Source organism: Martes martes (assembly GCF_963455335.1).
Source record: "Martes martes genome assembly, chromosome: 8".
Lineage (NCBI taxonomy): Eukaryota > Metazoa > Chordata > Mammalia > Carnivora > Mustelidae > Martes > Martes martes.
The window spans coordinates 26,926,154-26,946,512 of NC_137895.1; the positions used below are offsets into that span (position 1 = coordinate 26,926,154).

Here is a 20,359-nt window from a genome sequence, read left to right on the forward strand (position 1 = left end):
AGGGAAGGAACAGGATGAAATAAACCAGTGTTCTGGGAGTAAGAGTTTGTTGTGGAATAGAATTCCTCTAATTCCTTCAGCACAGCATTCTTGCTTTTTCCCTCCCTATATCATAATGGAAAGGCACTTGCAGTTTGAGTCCTGGAAGGAGCAGAGACTGGGAAAAAACAAAAACATAATTGTGAGGCCTGACAAAAAGTCAAATATCAATTAGCTAAGAATTCTGCCTAGCACTATTCAACTTAATAGAGCTATCTGGTCACTATCATTTATTCGATATCATGGACCAGCATCTTCTTGATGAGTTTTGAGTGTATAGTATCATCCTTGATCAGCATTGAAAGAACTTTGAGAATTTCTTAAGACTGTTGAAATTAGTGAATTAGATTATTTAATGTTTTAAATAGGTAATGCATTCACATAGCCCAAAATCTAACAGGTATAAGAGTGTGAGTGAAATGTCTTTCTTTTACCTCTGTTCTCCAATACCCAACACCCCTTCCTGAGGGAATCGATTCAATGAGTTTGGTGGGTTTTCTTTTTTTTAAATCCATATTTTAGAGTAAGAATTCTTTTTTTTAAAATTAGCCTCCTGCAATCTTTTTTTTTTTTTAAGATTTATTTATTTGACAGAGAGAGAGGGAACACAAGCAGGGAGAGTGGGAGAGGGAGAAGCAGGGTTCCTACTGATTAGGGAGCCCACGTGGGGCTCGATCCCAGGACACTGCGACCATGACCTGAGCCCAAGGCAGACAGATGCTTAGCAACTGAGCCACCCAGGCATCCCTAGAGTAAGGATTCTTAACTAGATTTCTAACTTGAGAATAGTCCTCATCTTGATCCTGTGGCAACCTGTCCTTCTAAGACGATATCCTGTTCTACAGAACTTACATGAATCAGAAGTTCGGATTTTGTTTTCCAGAGGAGTATAGTGTGAGTTGTTCTCAAGGGGGAAAAGAATGGGAAAAACAACTAGAAGAGACTTGCAAAAATATATTTTATCATTAATATTCTTGAGTGTTTCATGCCATCAAATAGTCTCCACCAAACAAAGTTATACTGTCATGTTTTGAAAATCTGGTTTCCTAAGGAGAACTATACCTGGTTCTATGAAGATTATGAAAATAACAGTCCTTGTTAAGTGCTATGTGGTGTTCATTTAAACTTCACAACAATCGCATGAAGTGTATACATTTCATAGGTGAAGAAAATGAAGGATAGCAAGTGTTTAAGTTCTCAAACCTAGACTAGGGCTCCCTTACTCTTAATTTGCATGATACTCATCTATCCTAATAGAGAAGAGCCAAGAGAAGGCATGTAGCAACATTTTTTAAAAAATACATTATTGTTTACTCAAAATCTTTATTCTCAAATTTTAGGATCTGTCAAGAGTACACATATTTTAATGCAGACTCCCAGGCCTCGGCGCTGACTTAGAGAATAAGAATCTCTGAGAGAAGGGCTCCAGCCAGGCATGTTTATTTTAACCAGTGCTTAAGAGTGACAGGCAGGTGACACTAACCCAGTTGGCCGTAAGCACAGTGACAAATGTCATACCTGTGACAGTTTGTTTTCCAAAGTTGGCCACAACCGTATCTTCCATCACACACAAACTATGCCGGTTTCTAGAATCTCTCCACTCCCCTTTCAAGAGGTGGATTCCATGCCCCATACCTTTGAAACTGGGTGGGTTTTTGTGATTAGTCAACCAATAGATTATAGTGGGAGTGATGCTATGTGAAAAAGGGCTAGGTCAAAAAGACCATTCAGCTTCTGGTTTTGCTAGCTAGAACACTCACTCACTCTTGGAACCCAGCCACCAGGTAGAGAGAAAGCCAAAGCTGCTCCAGGGAGAGGCCCACTAAGAGAGAGACTAATAGCCAGCTATGTGAGCCATCTTGGAAGTGGATCTGGGCCCAGTCAGGCTGCCCAGGCTGACACAGCACAGCACAGAGCAAAAATGTGCCTTCCTGCCAAGCCCTGCCCAAACTGAAGATTCAAGAGCTCAGCAAATGACTGTTGTTGCTTTAAACAGTATGAGCTGGTTTGTTAGGCAACAATAGCACACTTTTAACCCAATAGTTACTCTGCCTTTCTTCTTTTTAGGGTGAATTCTCCTGGAAAATGTTCTGAAAGCATCCTTGTCCAATGTCATTTATTTTCTCAGATTATTCTAATTACAGAGCCACTTATTTCAGACTCTTGGTTATGTGAGGTTCTCATTATTACCTCTGAGGCTTGGTTTCTCATCTCAAAAGCACTGGTAATAAGAGAACTTACCTCATGAGCTTTATAGGTAGTTGAGACAATCCATGTAATCATTTAGCATTGTGCCAAGCACAAAATAATTCTTATTATTTTTATTAGGTTTCTTGCATTCATAGTCTCCATTTCTTTAATGCAACATGTATACAAATATACACACACACATATATACACACAGACACAATATACATATATAGACACATACATACATATATATACAGATATATATATAGAGAGAGACACATAATTTTTCTTTTTTTCTTGTAGTCCAATGCCATTTTATGGGCTATTTTCTATGTCTGACATGCTCTTCCCTACTAGGTCAGTTAGACTCTTATTAATCCTTGAGGGCAACTCTTCTCCTTTGGGAAAGAATTTTCTGACTTCTCAGTCAATTAATGCCTGGGCTCTGGGCTCCAAAAGCGCCTTGGAGGAACCTCTATTATAGCCTTTAACACACTGGGTTGTAGTTAATTTCTTGTCTCTCTTCTCCATTGGACTGGAAAGCAGTCAGTGTTGTCTCTGCATTCTCACCCACCAACACAGCACCTGGCACATCCAGGAAACACTGTGGTTAAGCAGTTAAGAGGTCCATGTTTTGAGAGACTTCCTCGGGGTCAAAACAGCTCCATTTTCTCCTGGATAATCTTGGAAAAAGCTAGTTGACATTTCTGAGCCTCATTGGTAGAGATACCTTCTTAAGATTGCTATGAAATAAAATAATGCCTGCGAAAAGCCTATCCCAGAGCAAGCAAGCAGTGACAAATGTGACAAAATGCTTCTCCAACAATCCCATTTTCAGGCACCGCCACTCTAATCTTCTTTTAGGGCACTGCGTGCCATGGGTAATCCCCTCTCTCAGGGATTTCTCTGGGCTTTCTAATCTTGTCCTCGGTCATTCCTCCAGCTAGCAGCTCTGCGTTCAGAAGCCAATTCCCTGCCTCCCAACTCTCTCCAGATCCTTTCTTTCAGCCTTCCCTGGGCTTAAGGCGCCCGATTTACATGAAATTTAAAAATCAAAAATCAAAATTTAAATATCATAACTCTGTGACTAGGGTTTCCCTGGATAACTTCCGAGATTCGCATTCAGGAGTATGGCTACTGAGTTTCAGTCTTCCCCCTCCCTTAACCGGAGTCGTTCCCCGCTGCGGCCCGCGCGCAACGCAGAAACGTTGAATGAACGAAAAAACGAACGGATGAATGAATGGGCTGCGCCCGCCGCTGGGCCTCTGTTACGTCGCCCACTGGCGCAGGCGTGGCCGCGGTAAAAGGCCTGCGGGGTGCCGGCCGCGTAATCCAACCGTCGCGCGGCGGGCTCGGCCACAAGCGCCGGAGCTCCGCGCCGCCTCGCGCCTCCTCCCCCAAGTCCCTGCCCCGCCGGGGCTCGTCACTTCCGCCAACCCCAGGCCGGGGCTCGGGCAGGGAACGCGGGGGAGGGGGCCAGGTCCTAGAGAAGCCCGCCCGCGCACGAGCAGGGACTACATTTCCCAAGGGGCCTCGGCGGCGGCGGCGGCGGCGGCGGGCGCGGCAACGTCCCCCGGAAGTGGAGCCCTGGACTTCCACTCGTGCGTGAGGCGAGCGGAGCCAGAGTCGAGACCAGAGGCCGAACTCGGGATCTGACAAGATGGCCGGGCTGCCCCGCAGGATTATCAAGGTAACCGCCCAGGCCAATCCCCGGCTCTGCGCTCTGCTCTTGACCGCTCGGCGGACCCGGCGGCGCGGCTCCTCGCTTCCTCAGGCCCACGGCCCGCGCTGGGAGGCCCCAGGCCAGCGCGGAGAGGGTCTGGCCGTGTCGGCGAGGGAAGTCAGGCTCTGGGGAGGGGGCTCCGGAGAGACTTCCGGCCGCGGTGGGGCAACGGGGCGGCGGGGACCGGGGGCTTCCCGTTGGCCGCCCGGCGGGCGGGGAAGGCCTGGCGTGCACCCTGGCGGAGGGTGGGGCCGCGGGGTTGCGGGGCTTTAGTCTTGGGCGCGGGCCGGCGCGGGCCTCAGCGGCCTCTCAGACCACCCGGGAGGAGGCCGCGGGCGCGCGCGAATCGCGGCGGGGCCCGGACTCCGGGCGGGAGTTGTGGCCCGTCATAGGTCCTCGGCCCTGGAGCCTTCTCTCGGGCCGGGCGTGAGCGCGGGGGTGCGGAAGCCCCGGGTTCAGAATGAATGAACCAGGAGAGTGAGGCCGGGCGGGGCCCTGAGCCCCGGGAGGCGGCTCCGGGAGGGCCGCGCGTCCTGCCGCCGTAGGCACATGTTCGCCGCAGGCTGCCGGGGTCCGGAGACGTGGGGCTGCGCTCCCCGCTGCCCTCGCTTTCGTGATCTCTTTTCTAAATACGTTTCCGCTCGTTATCTCTCTGAAGTGATTTTACTCTGGTTGGCAAACTCTTTGAGAGCGGTTTCTGCTCAGAGAAAATAGTTTAACACAACATTGGGAGAGCATGTTAGGGGGGCTTGGTGAAATACTTTGCCTCTCGATTTTATGCACTTTAATGTTTAAACTGTTCCTCGGCTCTTTATCAATACTATACTTTGGCAAATATATGTGGAGCTATGAAAAATGGACATACTGGCTTTGTAAATTCTTTATGTAATATCAGGTCCTCAGACGTGCGGTATTTCTTGCAGTACATAAAAACAGCACCTTGAAATTTCTTGTCGTTTTTAATGAAGATTTTAGTTGAACCTCTGTGTTGCCTAATATGCGAGTTAAAGTGACTAAATTGCAGCATTATTTCCTTGATAGAACCTGGTGAACGTGTATTTAATCTAGCTTGTTCTAAAGTTTGGGGGGAGATGCGTAAAAGTCCAAGGTCTTTTAATGGGTGATGTATTGTGCCGTGCTTTCTGCAACTTAAATATACCTGAGTTGGGGAGATACCTCTGACCTAGAGTTGCTTGATTTGGAGAAGTAAGACTTTTTATAAGGTAGAAATTCTTAGAAATTAGAGAAGTAGCGTAGATTGTCATTGCATGCTGCAGTCTAACGTGAACTTTCATAGTGCAAAATTTATTGTATTAAGGATTTATCTCAGACTCTGTCCAAGGCAGTTAAATTGCTGTATGTGTTGAATGGTCCTTACAATGTGGTTTTCCTCATATGACCCCAGTCATGTTTATTGAAGCCTCAGTTGAAAATGAGACATGGGGGATCTAGATGTACACCAGATGTCTTCAAATTTTTGTTTCCTGTATTCAGGTTATTTATTGACCACATAATAAAAATTGACATTATTAATAATTCTCCAAAATATGTGATGAAATAGGTTTAACATTTTTTACAGTTTTGCTTGATTCTGGACATAATCTGCAGTAATATGAAAGCCTTGGATGAACAAATAATCCTGTGAAACTTTGTTTAATAAAGTTACAGAAATGATTTATGGCAGTGATTTGAAGTCCTCATAATTCAATTTTGGCAAACAAATTTAGTTTACGCTAGGTATTTCATGTTAGTATTTTAACCAAGACAGTGATAATTTGTAAATATGGTTTAATTTTACAGTATATTGTTGATAACACTTCTTTGATAAAAAGGTGACTTCATTTGGGTTTTATCTTGGAAAAGTTAGGTGGTTTTACTTTAACGTTTATAGCTTAAGTTAAAAGAACTGTTTTCTCCAGTCCCTAGGAAAGATTACAAGACTATAATACGTTGCCTAGTGCTATTCTTGTATTACGTATATTTTCCCATAATCAGTGAAAAAAATTTTTTAAAGATTATTTATTTGAGAGAATGTGTGTGGATTGAGTGGGGGTGGGGAGGGGCAGAGGGAGAGACTCTCAGGCTGTTTCCCCACTGAGTACGGAGTCCCAGGCTGGGCTAGTTCCTAAGACCCCAAAGATTATCACCTGAGCCGAAACCAAGAATTGGACGTTCAACTGACTGAGCAACCCAGGCACCCGAAAATGTTTGTTTTTTAATCAGAATTTTTTTAAGATTTGCCTCTTTTTTGTCATCTGCAATACAGGATTCCATGTGGAATAGGTGGTGGCGGTGGTGCTGGGTAGGTAGCTGTGCTTCCTGAATTGAACGAACATACCTCTTTCATTTGACAGCTATTGATAGGATGCTGTTCACTGCCAACTGGTCATTATTTGCATTTGCAAAAAAAAATTTTTAAGGTTTTATTTATTTATTTATTTAAATTTTTTGACAGAGAGATCACAAGTAGGCAGAGAGGCAGGCAGAGAGAAAGAGGGAAGCAGGCTCCCTGCTAAGCAGAGAGCCCGATGCGAGGCTCGATCCCAGGACCCTGAGATCATGACCCGAGCCGAAGGCAGAGGCTTTAACCCACTGAGCCACCCAGGTGCCCCAGGTTTTATTTATTTTTATTTTTAAAAGATTTTTATTTATTTATTCGACAGAGATAACAAGTAGGCAGAGAGGCAGGCAGAGAGAGGGGGAAGCAGGCTCCCTGCTGTGCAGAGAGCCCAACCTGAGCCTTGATCCCAGGACCCTGAGATCATGATCTGAGCTGAAGGCAGAGGCTTAACCCACTGAGCCACCCAGGCGCCCCTTAAGGTTTTATTTTTATTTTTTTTTAAACAGTTTTATTTTATTTGACACCGAGAGAGATCACAAGTAGGCAGAGAAGCAGGCAGAGAGAGAGAGAGAGAGGAGGAAGCAGACTCCCCGCTGAGCAGAGAGCTCAGAGAGCCTTGATCCCAGGACCCTGGGATCATGACCTGAGCCAGAGGCAGAGGCTTTAGCCCACTGAGCCACCCAGGTGCCCAAGGTTTTATTTTTAAATAATCTCTACACCCATTGTGGGGCTTGAATCCACAACCCTGACATCAAGAATTGCATACTCCACCAACAGAGTCAGCCAGGTGCTCCTACCTTTGCAAAAGTCTTATACCATTTGATACTTGTAGATCTTGATCTTGTGAAGCAGACTACCTTATATAGCCTAGAAACCCATTCAGATGACTTTCCTAGGGTCTTAAAACTGGCAAGGGACAGAACTCAGATCTTGGCCAGGTGTGACCTTTCCCTGCTTCTTGTTATGAAATGACAATGTGTGTAAATATACTTTGATAACTGAATAACTATACAAATATAAGATGATTTTTTTGAATTTCTATTCACTCATTTACTGTCTCACTCAGATTCCCACGTACAATCCACTAGCAAATCCCCTAGGGCGTCAGCTTTCAAAATATACCCTTAAGCAGCGACATTTACCCATCTCTCTGAAACCACTCTTCAGTTCCATCATTTGTTGCCTAGCCTACTGTATTAGTCTCCTAATACAGTAGTCTCCTAATACAGCTGCTCCTAAGCAGCAGCTAGTGTTACTTTTTAAAAATACAGATCATGTCACGCCCCTTCTCAGAACTATACAAAGGTTCTCCATCACACTTAGAATCCAATCTTGACTTTTTCTCCTGTAGTTACAAGGCCTTCCTTGCATCTGCTTGCCTCTGAGGTCATTTCCTGCATGTCTGTCCTTGGGTCACTCTTCTGCAACCACATTGTTGCTTTGCTCTGTCTGAATAATAAGAGGCTAAGTTTGTTCCAGTGACAGGGCTTTCCTTCTGTTTACTACATTGCTTGTTTTGGCATATCATTCAGTTCTTGGCTCACATGTCATCCTCAGAGAAGTCTACCTTAATTATCCCAAAACAGTTTTCCTCTTCCCTTCCCTTATAGTTCCTCTTCATTCCCATATTTCCTCCTCTCCTTTCTGTAGCACTTAACAGTATTTGAAGTTACATTATTTACTCTTTATCTCTGCTCCTACTAAAGTTCCACAAAAGCAGGGATTCTTAGATGACTTGGGCATTGCTCTAATACCTAGAGGATGTAATGGGCACTGAGATAATGAATGAATGAGTGTGCTTCAATCTATGGAAGAAAGATTTAGCAGAGTTATTCTATATCATAATTTGACATTGTTATTGCTTAGTAGATTCTGTCTAAATCATTGAGCTGAAAGTTAATTTCTGAGCTAGAAGTTAATCTCTAATTCACTAAAAAAATCAGTTTTTTATTTTGTCTAATAGGAAGTGCATGAGTGCAGCATTTGAAAGGTTCTACTGGGTACATAGAGAAAGTTAAAGACTCTCTCATCTGCCCTTCAGCATTCCAGGTGCCTGCCAGACAATCATTATTTTTATTGTGTATTCTTCCAGAAAGACCAGAGAGATTTAGTATGTATGTATTAGGCCTAGTCCCCTCCTCCCAATGCAAATACCTTAATCTCCTCCCCCATTTTATCTTTGAGGTGACTCATTTTTTTAGAGGGTTCTTTGTGAAACTGTGCTGTTAGACCTTAATTTAACTGATTGCTTATTGCTGACTTTTAGATTGTCTCCAAAATTTGCTATACAAACAGTGCTGTGATTAATATAGTCCTACAGTTAGTAGTATTTTGCACACATGGTGAATTATACTGAATTTTGACAGTTCTGTGTTTTACTGAGAACTTTAAGAATTTGCTTTTTTCTCTCTTCTTGGCCAGAGCTCTTTTAGCCTTTAAAAGTGACTGAGCAGTTACAGCTTAAAATCACGTAAGTTAAAAGATTACTAGGGGTGCCTGGGTGGCTCAGTTGGTTAAATGTCTGCCTTCGGCTCAGGTTGTGATCTCAGGGTCTTGGGATCGAGCCCCACATCAGGCTCCCTGGTCAGCAGAGTCTGCTTCTCCCTCTCTTTCTCTGACCCTCGTCCCGGCTTGGCTTGTTCATCCTTCCTTCCCCCTCCCTCTCTTCATTTAAAAAAAAAAAAAAAAAAGATAACTAAAATAAGAGATCCTTCCTAATCTGTTCCTCATAAAGAATTAGAGTTACTTTGGGAGCAGATAAACCAGATCTGTAATTGTGGGCTTGGTCTTCTCAAAGTTTATCACAAAGATAGTAAAATACAGCCTAAAGAATAGTAGTTAACTTACTCAAGAAGTTGACTTATTTGATTAAAACCTGGCAAACCAACCTATTCAGATTAGATTATCACCAGTCTTTCCTAGAATTTATTTTTCTGTTTGGTGAGGTTTAGTCAAATTCTTAAAAAGTTAATATGGTCTGACTCTGCATTGAACTTGAGTTCTATATACTTTTTACTTTAATTTTGATTTTTAAAAATACAGATATTTCTTTTTTCCTATCACTATTTGAAAGCCATTCATTTGATATCTGATCTAGTACATATGGTAGTTTTTAGTGAGAAAAGTCAGATAACTGGCCCTGTTTTTGAGCCTTCAAAGTCTGACTGATAATTTTTTTTTCCATTTAAAAAAAGGCATGAAAGTCTAACATGATGAGGATGGACTTGTTATATGTAATTAAAACATCCTTAGGAAACTGATAAACTCTTACAGTAAAATCTTGACCAGAAACAGTATGGTGCTTGGCTCTTTTGGTTGTCCCAGTTTAAGAATTTTCTTTTAAGAATTTTCAGGAGCGGGGCACCTGGGTGGCTCAGGGGGTTAAGCCTCTGCCTTCGGCTCAGGTCACGATCTCAGGGTCCTGGGATCAAGCCCCGCATCGGGCTCTCTGCTCAGTGGGGAGCCTGTTTCCCATCTCTCTCTGCCTGCCTCTCTGCCTACTTGTGATCTCCTTCCCTCTGTCTCTCTGTCAAATAAAAAAAAATAAAATATTTTAAAAAAAAATCAGGGGCGCCTGGATGGCTCAGTTGGTTAAGCGTCTGACTCTTGATGTTGGCTCAGGTCATGATCTTAGGGTTCTGAGATCAAGCCCCGCTGTCAGCTCTGTGCTCAGTGGGGAGTCTGCTTGACATTCTTTCTTTCCCTCTCCCCCTCCCTCCCTTCATGGTCTGTCTCTCTCTCTCAATAAATAAATCTTTTTAAAAAAAAATTTTCGACCGGGACACCTGGGTGGCTCAGTCAGTTAAGCCGCTGCCTTTGGCTCAGTTCATGATCACAGGGTCCTGGGTTTGAGTTCTGCATTGGGCTCCTTGCTGAGTGCGGAGCCTGCTTCTCTCTCTGCCCCTACCTGCCACTCTGTCTGCTTGTGCACGCTTTCTCTCTCTCTGACAGATAAGTGAATAAAATCTTAAAAAAAATTTTTTTGACCATTCTAGGATAATAAACCATATTTTTTGTATATGATTTCTGGGGTTTCAGGTTTTTGACAAGCTTATTTGTGAATCCTCTTGGTCTTGGTGGATTCCAAGTTAAGAATCCCTGGACTGCTTTTGGTAGTGATTAAATTTTCAGGTTGTAAGGATACTTTTTCATTTACTGCCTGATGTTTTGACTATGAAATGTGGGCTTAATTGAAAATAAATTAAAAATAGCAGTTGAGTGTTATTTTTTAGGCTTCTCTATTTCAAGCATTTTCTTTAGTCGAGGTTGATTGACTTTCACAATAGAAATTGAGTTTTGTCAAAAGAGCTAGCACTTTTGTCTACCATGCTAAGTAATTATGGCATCAGAAATACTATGCATTTGCTTTGTGGAGGTTCTAAATTTTTTTCACAGTTTGACCACTTATAGCTATAGAGTTTTACCTAAGAGGATGCCCATCATTTTTCTTTGATGAGTTTGTAGGCCAGAGAAGTTGGATGACTAGGATTCTGCTGAAAGTTGGTAACTTTGCTTTTTTCCCTATATCCCGTAGGATGGTTTACTTGTGTGTAATGGTTTTAAGAAGCAGTTAAATTGTACTACAGATTCAGGTAGTAGTGATTGTGAACATAACATTTAAATCTGTTATTGTGAGTTATGAATCTCTATTAGCTATCCTTTTAAGAGCTGTAGTGTGATATAGCTTAGAGATATAACAGTAATAGATATCACACTATTCAGGGTATTTTATTTTTTTTTAAATCCTGGTTGTAGCTATTCTAGAATCCCTTAAGGGTACTTAGAAAGGGATACTTAAAAATCAAAATTTTTGTTATTCTGATTTGGCCTACAACTCAGTTGTTTCTAAATGATTGGGATTTAGCTATAATTTAAATGAGTTTATTTTATTTATTGATAAATAATCTCTGTACCCAACATGGGGCTTGTGGGGCTCGAACTCACGACCTTGAGATCAAAGAGTCACATGCCTTGCTGACTGATCTAGCTAAGGGCCCTTAAGTGCTTTTAGATATTGTTTTCAGAATCTAATGTTGACATATTTTGCTTTTTGGCTAATCTGTTCAGATTTCCAAACTCCTTTAGATTTCATTATGTCTCGAATGTAATTTGGTCTGTTTTGGGCAAATCTTTTTTTATTTTCAAAGTCTTTACAGTCTAGTGACTAAAGGCATTGTAGTCAAGAAAATACTAGAAAGAAGCATAACAGTTGTTATCTTTGTGTCTTGAGACTATGGGTGCCTTTATTTACAACTTTTGAAGATTTTTAAAAATAATTTATACTAACGAAAATGTTATTCCCATAAAGTCTTTGTGTTCTTATCACAATTGTAATTACCATCCCCTCCCCCTCTTACTATAGGGCAGGGACACAAATGATACACTCAGCTAGTAAGAGCCCAAGGCTAAATTTCATTCTTCTATGAAATTGTGATTTTTCTGCCTTTTTAATATCCCTTCTTTTTTTTTAAAATCCATTCTTAAGACATTTTCAGTTCAGATAAGTGGACATTTACTGGATGCATAAGACTTATGCATCCAGTATTTAGCACTAAGTCAGGTGAATAAAAAAAATGAATGCATCGCTATCTAATGGAAAACTCAGTCATGAAACAAGAAGTTAAAGTGAGGTGTGTTGTGAGAAAAGATACACATGGGATTTACCATAGACTGAGGATGAAGGAAAGTAAGGATGAGAGAATTTTTTTTAAAATTTTATTTATTTATTTGACAGAGAGATCACAAGTAGGCAGAGTGGCAGGCGGTGTGGGGGGGTGGGAATGTGGGGGTTCAATGCGGGGCTTGAACCCAGGACCCAGGGATCATGACCTGAGCTGAAGGCAGATGCTTAACCTACTGAGCCACTCAGGTATGCCGAGAGAATGTTTTTAAAGTTGAAGGAGGGAGGGGTACCTGGGCGGCTCATTTGGTTAAGTGTCTGCCTTTGGCTCAGGTCACAATTCCAGGGTCCTGGGATGGAACCTGGCATTGGGGTCCCTGCTCCGTGGGGAGCCTGCATCTTCTCCTACTCCCCCTGCTTGTATTCTTCCTCTTCTGTGTCAAATAAAATCTTTAAAAGGTAAAGTTGAAGGAGGGAGAGTGAGTTTTGGGTAGATGGAATAGCAGGTATGAAAGCTGGAAGGAGAAAAACCAGAAGAGAAAGAGTACACAAAAGTATACCATATTCCAGGAATCTAGTATGTGTGATGGATAGTGTCTTAAGTAATTTTTAGGGTCCCATTAAGAAGTATTACTGTCTAGGGACACCTGGGTGGCTCAGTTGGTTAAGCCGCTGCCTTCAGCTCAGGTAATGATCCCAGGGTCCTGGGATCGAGTCCCACATCGGGCTCCTTGTACAGCAGGGAGCCTGCTTCTCTCTCTGTCTCTGCCTGCCACTCTGCCTGCTTGTGCTCTCTCTCTATGACATATAAATAAATAAAATGTTTTTTTTTAAAAAAAAGAAGTATTACTGTCTAATTACTAAGTTTAGTGAGTTGGAATCAACTGTTGGCGAAGAGTTTTGAATTGTTAAATTCAGACTTAGTGTATGAATCATTCACCAGAGTGTAGTGTGACAACTGTTCCTGAAGTGAGATTGCTCATACAGTTTTTACTGTGTAAGTAAGACATCTTTTATTGAACACTTACTATGTGCTAGGTACTGTTCTAAGCATGTTACATGCATTAATTTACTTAATTCTAACAGCAGGCCCATGATATGAATATTAGTTTAAACCCTGAATTACAGATATGGAAACCTGCACAGGGGGTTAAGTGGTTGGTGGAGCTGTGATACGAACTTAGGCAATCTAAATCTATGCATCACAGGTCCTGTAGATGAAATGGACCAGAGCATTTCTGCCCCTAGATAATAACTGGCAGTGTTTGTATTTTATATTTTATCATTTGGGCAAATGAAGTGGAAAAACGTGTTCATTGCAGGATCTAAGTGCTTAGCTTTCGTGTTTTTATTTATTTATTTATTTGACAGAGAGAGAGAGAGAGAGAGAAGGATCACAAGTAGACAGAGAGGCAGGCAGAGAGAGGGAAGCAGGCTCCCTGCTGAGCAGAGGGCTGGATGCGGGGCTCGATCCCACATGACCTGAGCTGAAGGCAGAGGCTTAACCCACTGAGCCACCCAGGTGCCCCAGCTTTCGTGTTTTTCATCAAAGTCTTTTTATTATAGTTTAATTAGAGGCTTTTGCACAAGTGAGTCCGTATTTAGTAATAGTTTCACTTAAGATGGGATGACTTTGGTCTGAGGTGATATATTCCTCTCTTGCCTTCCTGGATCCTTTCACTTGGAGAAGTTTGGGGTTCAGGTGAGAAGGAGCTAAAGAGCAGCTATTCCTCTTTCCTTGTATGTTAATAAAAATAATTAATAAAGAAATCACATAGCCAGTACCTTCTCATACATAGAGAGCAAAGGCATCAATGGGAACACCGAAGACATGACAGTTCAGGATGGGGAGACCCATCAAATTGGTTTAGGGAGAGAGATTTTTAGAGATTTTTAGATTTTTGAGCTAAATTTTGAAGGGTGAGTAGAAAAATGAGGTGGCGGGGGTGGGGAGTTGGGAGTAGGATGTCATTCCAGGTTACACATATCAACTCCAAGAAGATATTTGAGCAGTGCTAAAGCTGTAACATGAGTCAGCACTTCTTTGTTTGGACCATAGGCACTTTAAAGGCAGTCTTAATTTTAAAAAGTTTTTTTTTCTTCAGAAGTGTAGTTTATGAATGGGTCTTCATTTTGAAAATTCAGTTAATACATGAAGTATGTTATATACCCAAATAATTAAGTAATATGATTTTTCCCCTTCATTTTCTTTTGCTATTTCGGTCTTCAGTTCATAAAGTGGCTAACATCTTACTGAATATGGAAGGAAAATCTAAATGCTTCATTTATTTTTTTGAAATATAACTCATGTACCATAAGATTCATCCATTTAAAATGTACAGTTCAGTGGGTTTTAAAAGTTCACAAAGTTGTGCCACCATCACCACTAATTCCAGTACATTTTCATCACCCAGAAAAGAAATCCTATACCCATTAGTAGTCACTGTCCACCCTCTTAGTTCCTCAACCCTTGAGAACTGCTTATTTTTCTGTCTCTCTGGTTTTGTCTGTTTTGGATTTTTCTTAGAAATGTAATCATATAACACATGACTTTTGTGTCTGGCGTCTTTCACTTAGCGTGTTTTCAAGGTTCACAATTTAGCATGTGTCGGTACTTAATTCCCTTTAAAATTTCTGAGATGAAGTTTTCTGAGTAAATAACTTTTAAGAAATGACAGTGCTGAAGCATAGCGGTACTTTTATAAGGTAAATAATCTGTATTGGTTCCCCAAAACTAGTTATATTTGAAACCTACATTGCTTTAGAACATTTAAGAAATATTCTTCAGCCTTGTGAGCCATTATTTAGAAAAAAAAAAATTGTCAGTGGTAGTAAATCTTTTTTTTTTTTCTTTTTTTAGTGGTAGTAAATCTTGATCTTTGAAGATTAGACTTGATTTCTAGACACTGAGAAAATTAAGCTAATGCTGGTGAATAATGTTAAGGATCAGCCCTGAGTTTTATTCTTATCTCAAAGATTAAGAAACTTTGTGACCTTGGCCAAGTCACTCACTTACCCTGGGCCTCAGTTATTTCTAATTTGTATTTGAAAACTCGATGATTATATGATCCCTTTGGGTAGAATTTGAAACGGTGAGAAAAAAACCCATGTCACATAATCCTGAAACTGATTTTCCCTTTTGGCTTTTAAACTGGCTCTTAAGCAATTAAAAAAAAAACAAAACAAAAACCAAATAACAAAACCCACAAAGGCTGGAGTAGTTAGCAGTGTTCCAAAATAAATGTGTAGTTTTCCAGTATAACTGGTAGGTAGGCCTGTATCCAATCAGCTTTGATAGTTTCAAAACCTTTAAATGTATATTATGTCCTGGGGTTCAGACCTTGAACCTTTTCTCATTATATAGTCTTATGAGCACCTTTATTTACTTTTACCTGGCTTCGGGCCACATTGATCAGTGATTCCAAAATTTAGTGCTGAATTTCAGGTCTCCAAATGCCTCCTTTTCTCTTCACTTAGATGTTTTACTGACATTTTTAAATCAACTGTGTTGTTTTTTTTTTTTAACAATAGAATGTATTTTGCTATCTCCCCTCATGTGTGTCAACACTTTTAGTGTTTCTTCCTTGTTATGTCAACATTAACCCAGTTGTCGGATTTATTCCTCTTCTTCCCTCCCAGTGTTTCTCTTCCACATTGAGTTTGCTAGTAAGCCCACGATGGATTCAGCCTCAGGAATGTTTCTGACTTTTCTTAACCCGTTCCTGTCTTCTCCTTCCAGTTGTCTTCGTATGTGGGCCCTTACTCATCCTCTCCTTATTGTTTTTGCAATAATCTCAGAACTCATCTCTCTGTCTTCACTTACTGCCCACCTATATCCCTCTCTCCCCATCCATCACATTATTCTAAAACATTGATGTGATCATGTCACTCTCCACTGTATATAGGGTAAGGTTCAGACTTTTTCAACTTGGCATATAAGCTGGTCTTTTCGTCTTATTTCATTGACATCTCTTCCTGTTTCCTATTTCTTTTTTTTTTTTTTAAAGATTTTATATATTTATTTGACAGAGACCACAAGTGGGCAGAGAGGCAGGCAGAGAGAGATGGGGAAACAGGCTCCCCGCTGAGCAGTGAGCAGAGAGCCCATGTGGGGCTCTATCCCAGGACCCTGAGATAATGACCTGAGCTGAAGGCAGAGGCTTAACCCACTGAGCCACCCAGGTGCCCGTTTCCTATTTCTTATATAACTTCTGATAGTGATACTGCTTACCAGCCAAAATGATGTATTTTTCAACTTTTGAATTATGCCATGTTTGGAGGGAAGTAGCCCTCATCAAACATGATGTTCCAGCATTCTGTGTTTTGGGTTTGTTTTCTCTACTCTCCTGGGAAAATCTTGACAGTAGTCATCTTGTTTATGTTCTTTTTTTCTCTTTTTAATATTTAATTAATTAATTTAATTTGAGAGAGAGAAAGAACAAGAGAGTGCACGAGCCAGGGGAGAGGGAGAAGCAGACTCCCCGCTGAGCAGGGAGCCCAACACAGGGTTGATCCTAGGACCCTGAGATCATGACCTGAGCCGAAGGCAGACGCCTAACCTGCTGAGCCACCCAGGTGCCCCTCTTGTTTATGTTCTTAATAAGAAGTAGGTGGTGGTTTAGAATTAGAAATACTGTTTTCTGTTATTTTACAGGTTCCATGAAAAGAAAATCAGGGATAAAATTTAAGTAATTTGCTTTTTTTTTTTTTTTTTTTTTTTTAATTTTATTTGAGAGAGGGAGCACACCTTTGAAAGAGAGAGAGAGCATGCCGGGGCTCACAAGGTGGGGAGGGCCAGAAAGAGAGGGAGCATGCATACTTAAAACTTGCTGAGTAGATCTGAAGTGTCCTTGCAACAACAAAAAAAATCACAATGGAAAGTAACAGATAAAAGTTTGTGGTATTATTATTAACTGTCACATATGAAATATGGAAAGTAACATAAGTTTGTGGTATTATTATTAACTGTCACATCTGCTATATTAGGTATACAGAATGTGTAACTGTATAATGTATAACTGAAAGATTTTACTTTTTGATCAGTATCTTCCCTTTTCCTCCACCTAACAGTGTTCTACTTTGTTTGTTTGTTTGTTTTTAAAGATTCCATGCATAAGTGAGATTGTGCATATTTGTCTTTCTGTGTTTGGCTTATTTAGCATAAATTTCCTTGTTGTGAATGGCAGGATTTCCTTATTTTTTAAAGCAGATGAAGAAATATTTTAATTTGCTCTTTGTAACCGTTGGAAAATGAAATATTTGGCACTGCCTGGGTTAAAGTTTTGAGTACCATATATACTTTTTAAAAAGTCTATAGACCCTTGCTCTGATGTACTAGCCTTTCTGTTTTCTACTGCTTAATTGATAATAGTAGATTAACCATAACAGGGCTATAAATTGTTGGAGAATTCCAGTGCTGGCTTCCTTCATTTTAGGGATTACTTTAGCAGATTTTCCTGTGATAGGATGCAGCAGGACCCTGACAACCAAGATCCCAGTCCTAGTCAGTGAGCAGGCTTTTGATACCTGTGCCCCACAGGTGTGTATTAAAAAATGCAGCTATTTAGGTCTCCTGTCAATGAAAAAAGAAAGTAAAACTAGCATATGTTCCTCTTAGGAGTAATCAAGTTACAGCAGTTTTAATACTTCTAGAGTGTGCGCACATGTGCGCACGCGCGCACACACACACTCCAAAATGTTGCTTTATTTCTTGAGTTGAATCATCAGGCCAATTATGGTTATGATTTATGTATGTTAGTTTCTTGAAGGTTACAAGTATTAGTATGTTGAATATCTGCTTTGTTCTTTATACTGATTATAGACAGTTCCTCTGTGTATGGCAGACTGAAAAAAATATTTAATTCTTTCTGGTTGGTATATATTAGCCACTTTTATATCATAAAGTCAGTGATACAACTTCTGTTAGAAAATAGAAATATTTTGAAAAAATGTGATTAGTTGCAAAGTATAGAAATGTTACCCATTTCCCTCAATATCAAGAGTCTTATTCTTATCTCTGAAGGAAGATCTTTATCATGGGAGTGAGAAGGATTGAGAAGGATATTTGTATCTTCAGGCAGGGAGATCTCAGGAATTGTCCCCTTCCTTAATCTTGTTTTCTGTTGGTTACCTTTCTCTTTAGAGTCATTTGACTCCCATGTATGTGAGAGTGTTGCCTCAAAGTATTATCTAAGCTGTGTGCAAAATTGCTGGACCCTATATCTTCTGTCAGGGGTACTGGAGAAGTGTGGTTTGGGAGAAGTTGGTTTGGGAGAAGATAGTTGGCAATCTCAAAAATCTTCCCAAATTATGAAATTCTGTTTGTGTCATTCACCCTTGGAATGTGAGCATATTATCAAATAGTTCTCTGAAGAGCATCTTGCTGTAGTCCGCTGCGTTGTAAAGTGAGGAAGGGTGGATCTTAGTTGGTATAGTGTTGGTCCTGATACCTGTGAAACTTATATATGAATACCACTAAAACCACTTTTTAAAAAAATGGAAGTATTTTTGACAATGTGTAATATTAGCTTCAGATGTCACAACATAGTGAATTGGACAGGTTTATAGCTTATGCTATGCTCACAAGTGCTAGCATTATTATAGTACGGTTGACTATATTTGCTATGCTGTACCTTTTATTCCCGTGACTGACTCATTCCGTAACTGGAAGCCTGTATTTCCCATTCCTCTTCACCCATTTTGCTCATCTCCTCTGGCAGCCATTACTTTATTCTCTGTATTTATGGGTCTGTTTCTGCTTTTTGTTTTGCTTTTTAAATTCCACATGAGTGAAATTATATGGTATTTGTCTTTGTCTGATTTCACTTAACATTATGCCCTTTAGGTTGATCCATGTCTCAAATGGCAAGATCTCATCCTTTTTTTGTAACTGAGTAATAGTCCAGTACATACACACACACAGACACATGCCTTATCCTCCTTATCCATTCATCTGTTGATGGACACTTGGGTTGCTTTCATATCTTAGCTATTTTATTTAATCCTGCAGTAAACATAGGTATGCATATATCTTTTTGAATTACTGTTTTTGAGTAAGCCACCCTTTGAATCCTGAATTTGATTATTTGATTTTAGTTGCTAGATATGGGCATTGTGCTTTCTACTTGTTCAAGTGGAAAGATTCCCAGACATCTAGGGACCTGAGGTGCTTGCATGGGCACCTTCTGGGTTTGGCATTTCCTTAACTGGCATAACTGCCCTTCTACTTCCCAGCTGTCCTTTTATCCTTTGCAGAGTGAAGGGCAGTGAGGTTTGGGATAGCATTAGGTACTGGTACTAGTACTAGTAGCAGCTAGGCTTATCCTTACTGTGGCAATTCTGTGAACATTTGGGAGCTGTCATATATATGAAGTTGTTCTGTGGGTGACTGAAAGGGTGAAAAGAGAGCTTTAAAGTATTGTGGAGGTAGAATAGGAAGCAGCTACCACTTCCAGGTTTGGGAAGAAAACAGAGAAAAGATTGAGGTTATTAAAATTGAGGAACTTGGGATGCAGAGCCCCATCTGGGATGCAGAACTCTAAAGGGAGTCCCACCCTCTCTACAGGCACACATGGTGATTAAGCTGGTGCTGTCAGTGTGGGGTAAACTGCAGATTGAGTGAATGTGCTGCAGGCTGTTGGGTGATGCTCACAGGCACCTCAGACAGACAAGAAACCTGGAAGAGGCAAGTTCTCTCTTATAGTTCCCCTTCAGCACTTCTCATCTGCAGAGTTTAGTGCTGAGTCCCTGGCAAAGCAGCAGTGTGGTTTGCAGAGTCCCACATCCAGAATTACAAAGTATAGAAGGGTAAGTGAGAGACCATTACCTTACTTGTGACACAAATTTCCCGGTGTAGAGGTTTCAGAGAGAGAAAACTGCCTGACCTTCTAGCCCAGCCCATGATAGTTAGGGAAGAGCAAAAAACCCTGAAGGTGTGGCAGTGTTTGGCTTGACTTCAGTCCTGCAGTGTTAGGGATCTTGAGATCTTTTAAAAATGTTTTTATTTTGACTAAGATTAGGGTAAGGGAACCACTGCGTCCCCCCGCCCCCATACACACCATTTGTCACGATTTTTTTTTAAAGTAAGTAACATATAAATGCCTTTGTTCCAAATGAGTTGAATTTTCCTCCCTCTTTTTTGAACCAGTGCTCAAATCTCAGGACAGACCAGAACTGTGTGCATTCAAACTAGGATGTTAGAGAAGAAAGTAGGCATAGAGAAAGTGCCAGAGGATATAGGTGAGTGGTACCTTGGGGGTTCACTCTTGCCCCTATCCTTGGTGACTGCCTCAACTCTAAGGATACTTCATCATATACTATTAGAACAAATTAAGAAACATTTTCAATTTTTAGCTCAGATACACCTTACAGTTATAACTCGGTCACTCACCTAACATGAGCGTATTGATGTAAAGTGCTGCTGGAGGCTGAGGAGTCCAGGTACCAG

General features: G+C 41.0%; 1 protein-coding gene across 1 annotated transcript in view; it reads left to right on the forward strand.

Annotated features, from left to right (window-relative positions):
• The first annotated feature begins 3,679 nt into the window (after nucleotides 1-3,679).
• Nucleotides 3,680-20,359, forward strand: part of UBE2N (ubiquitin conjugating enzyme E2 N) — a 36,151-nt gene continuing 19,471 nt past the window's right edge. Inside the window, exon 1 of the mRNA XM_080811697.1 lies at nucleotides 3,680-3,919. Within this exon, the coding sequence (XP_080667823.1) occupies nucleotides 3,890-3,919 (30 nt within the window). The 5' untranslated portion in view covers nucleotides 3,680-3,889. The remainder of the gene's footprint in view (nucleotides 3,920-20,359) is intronic.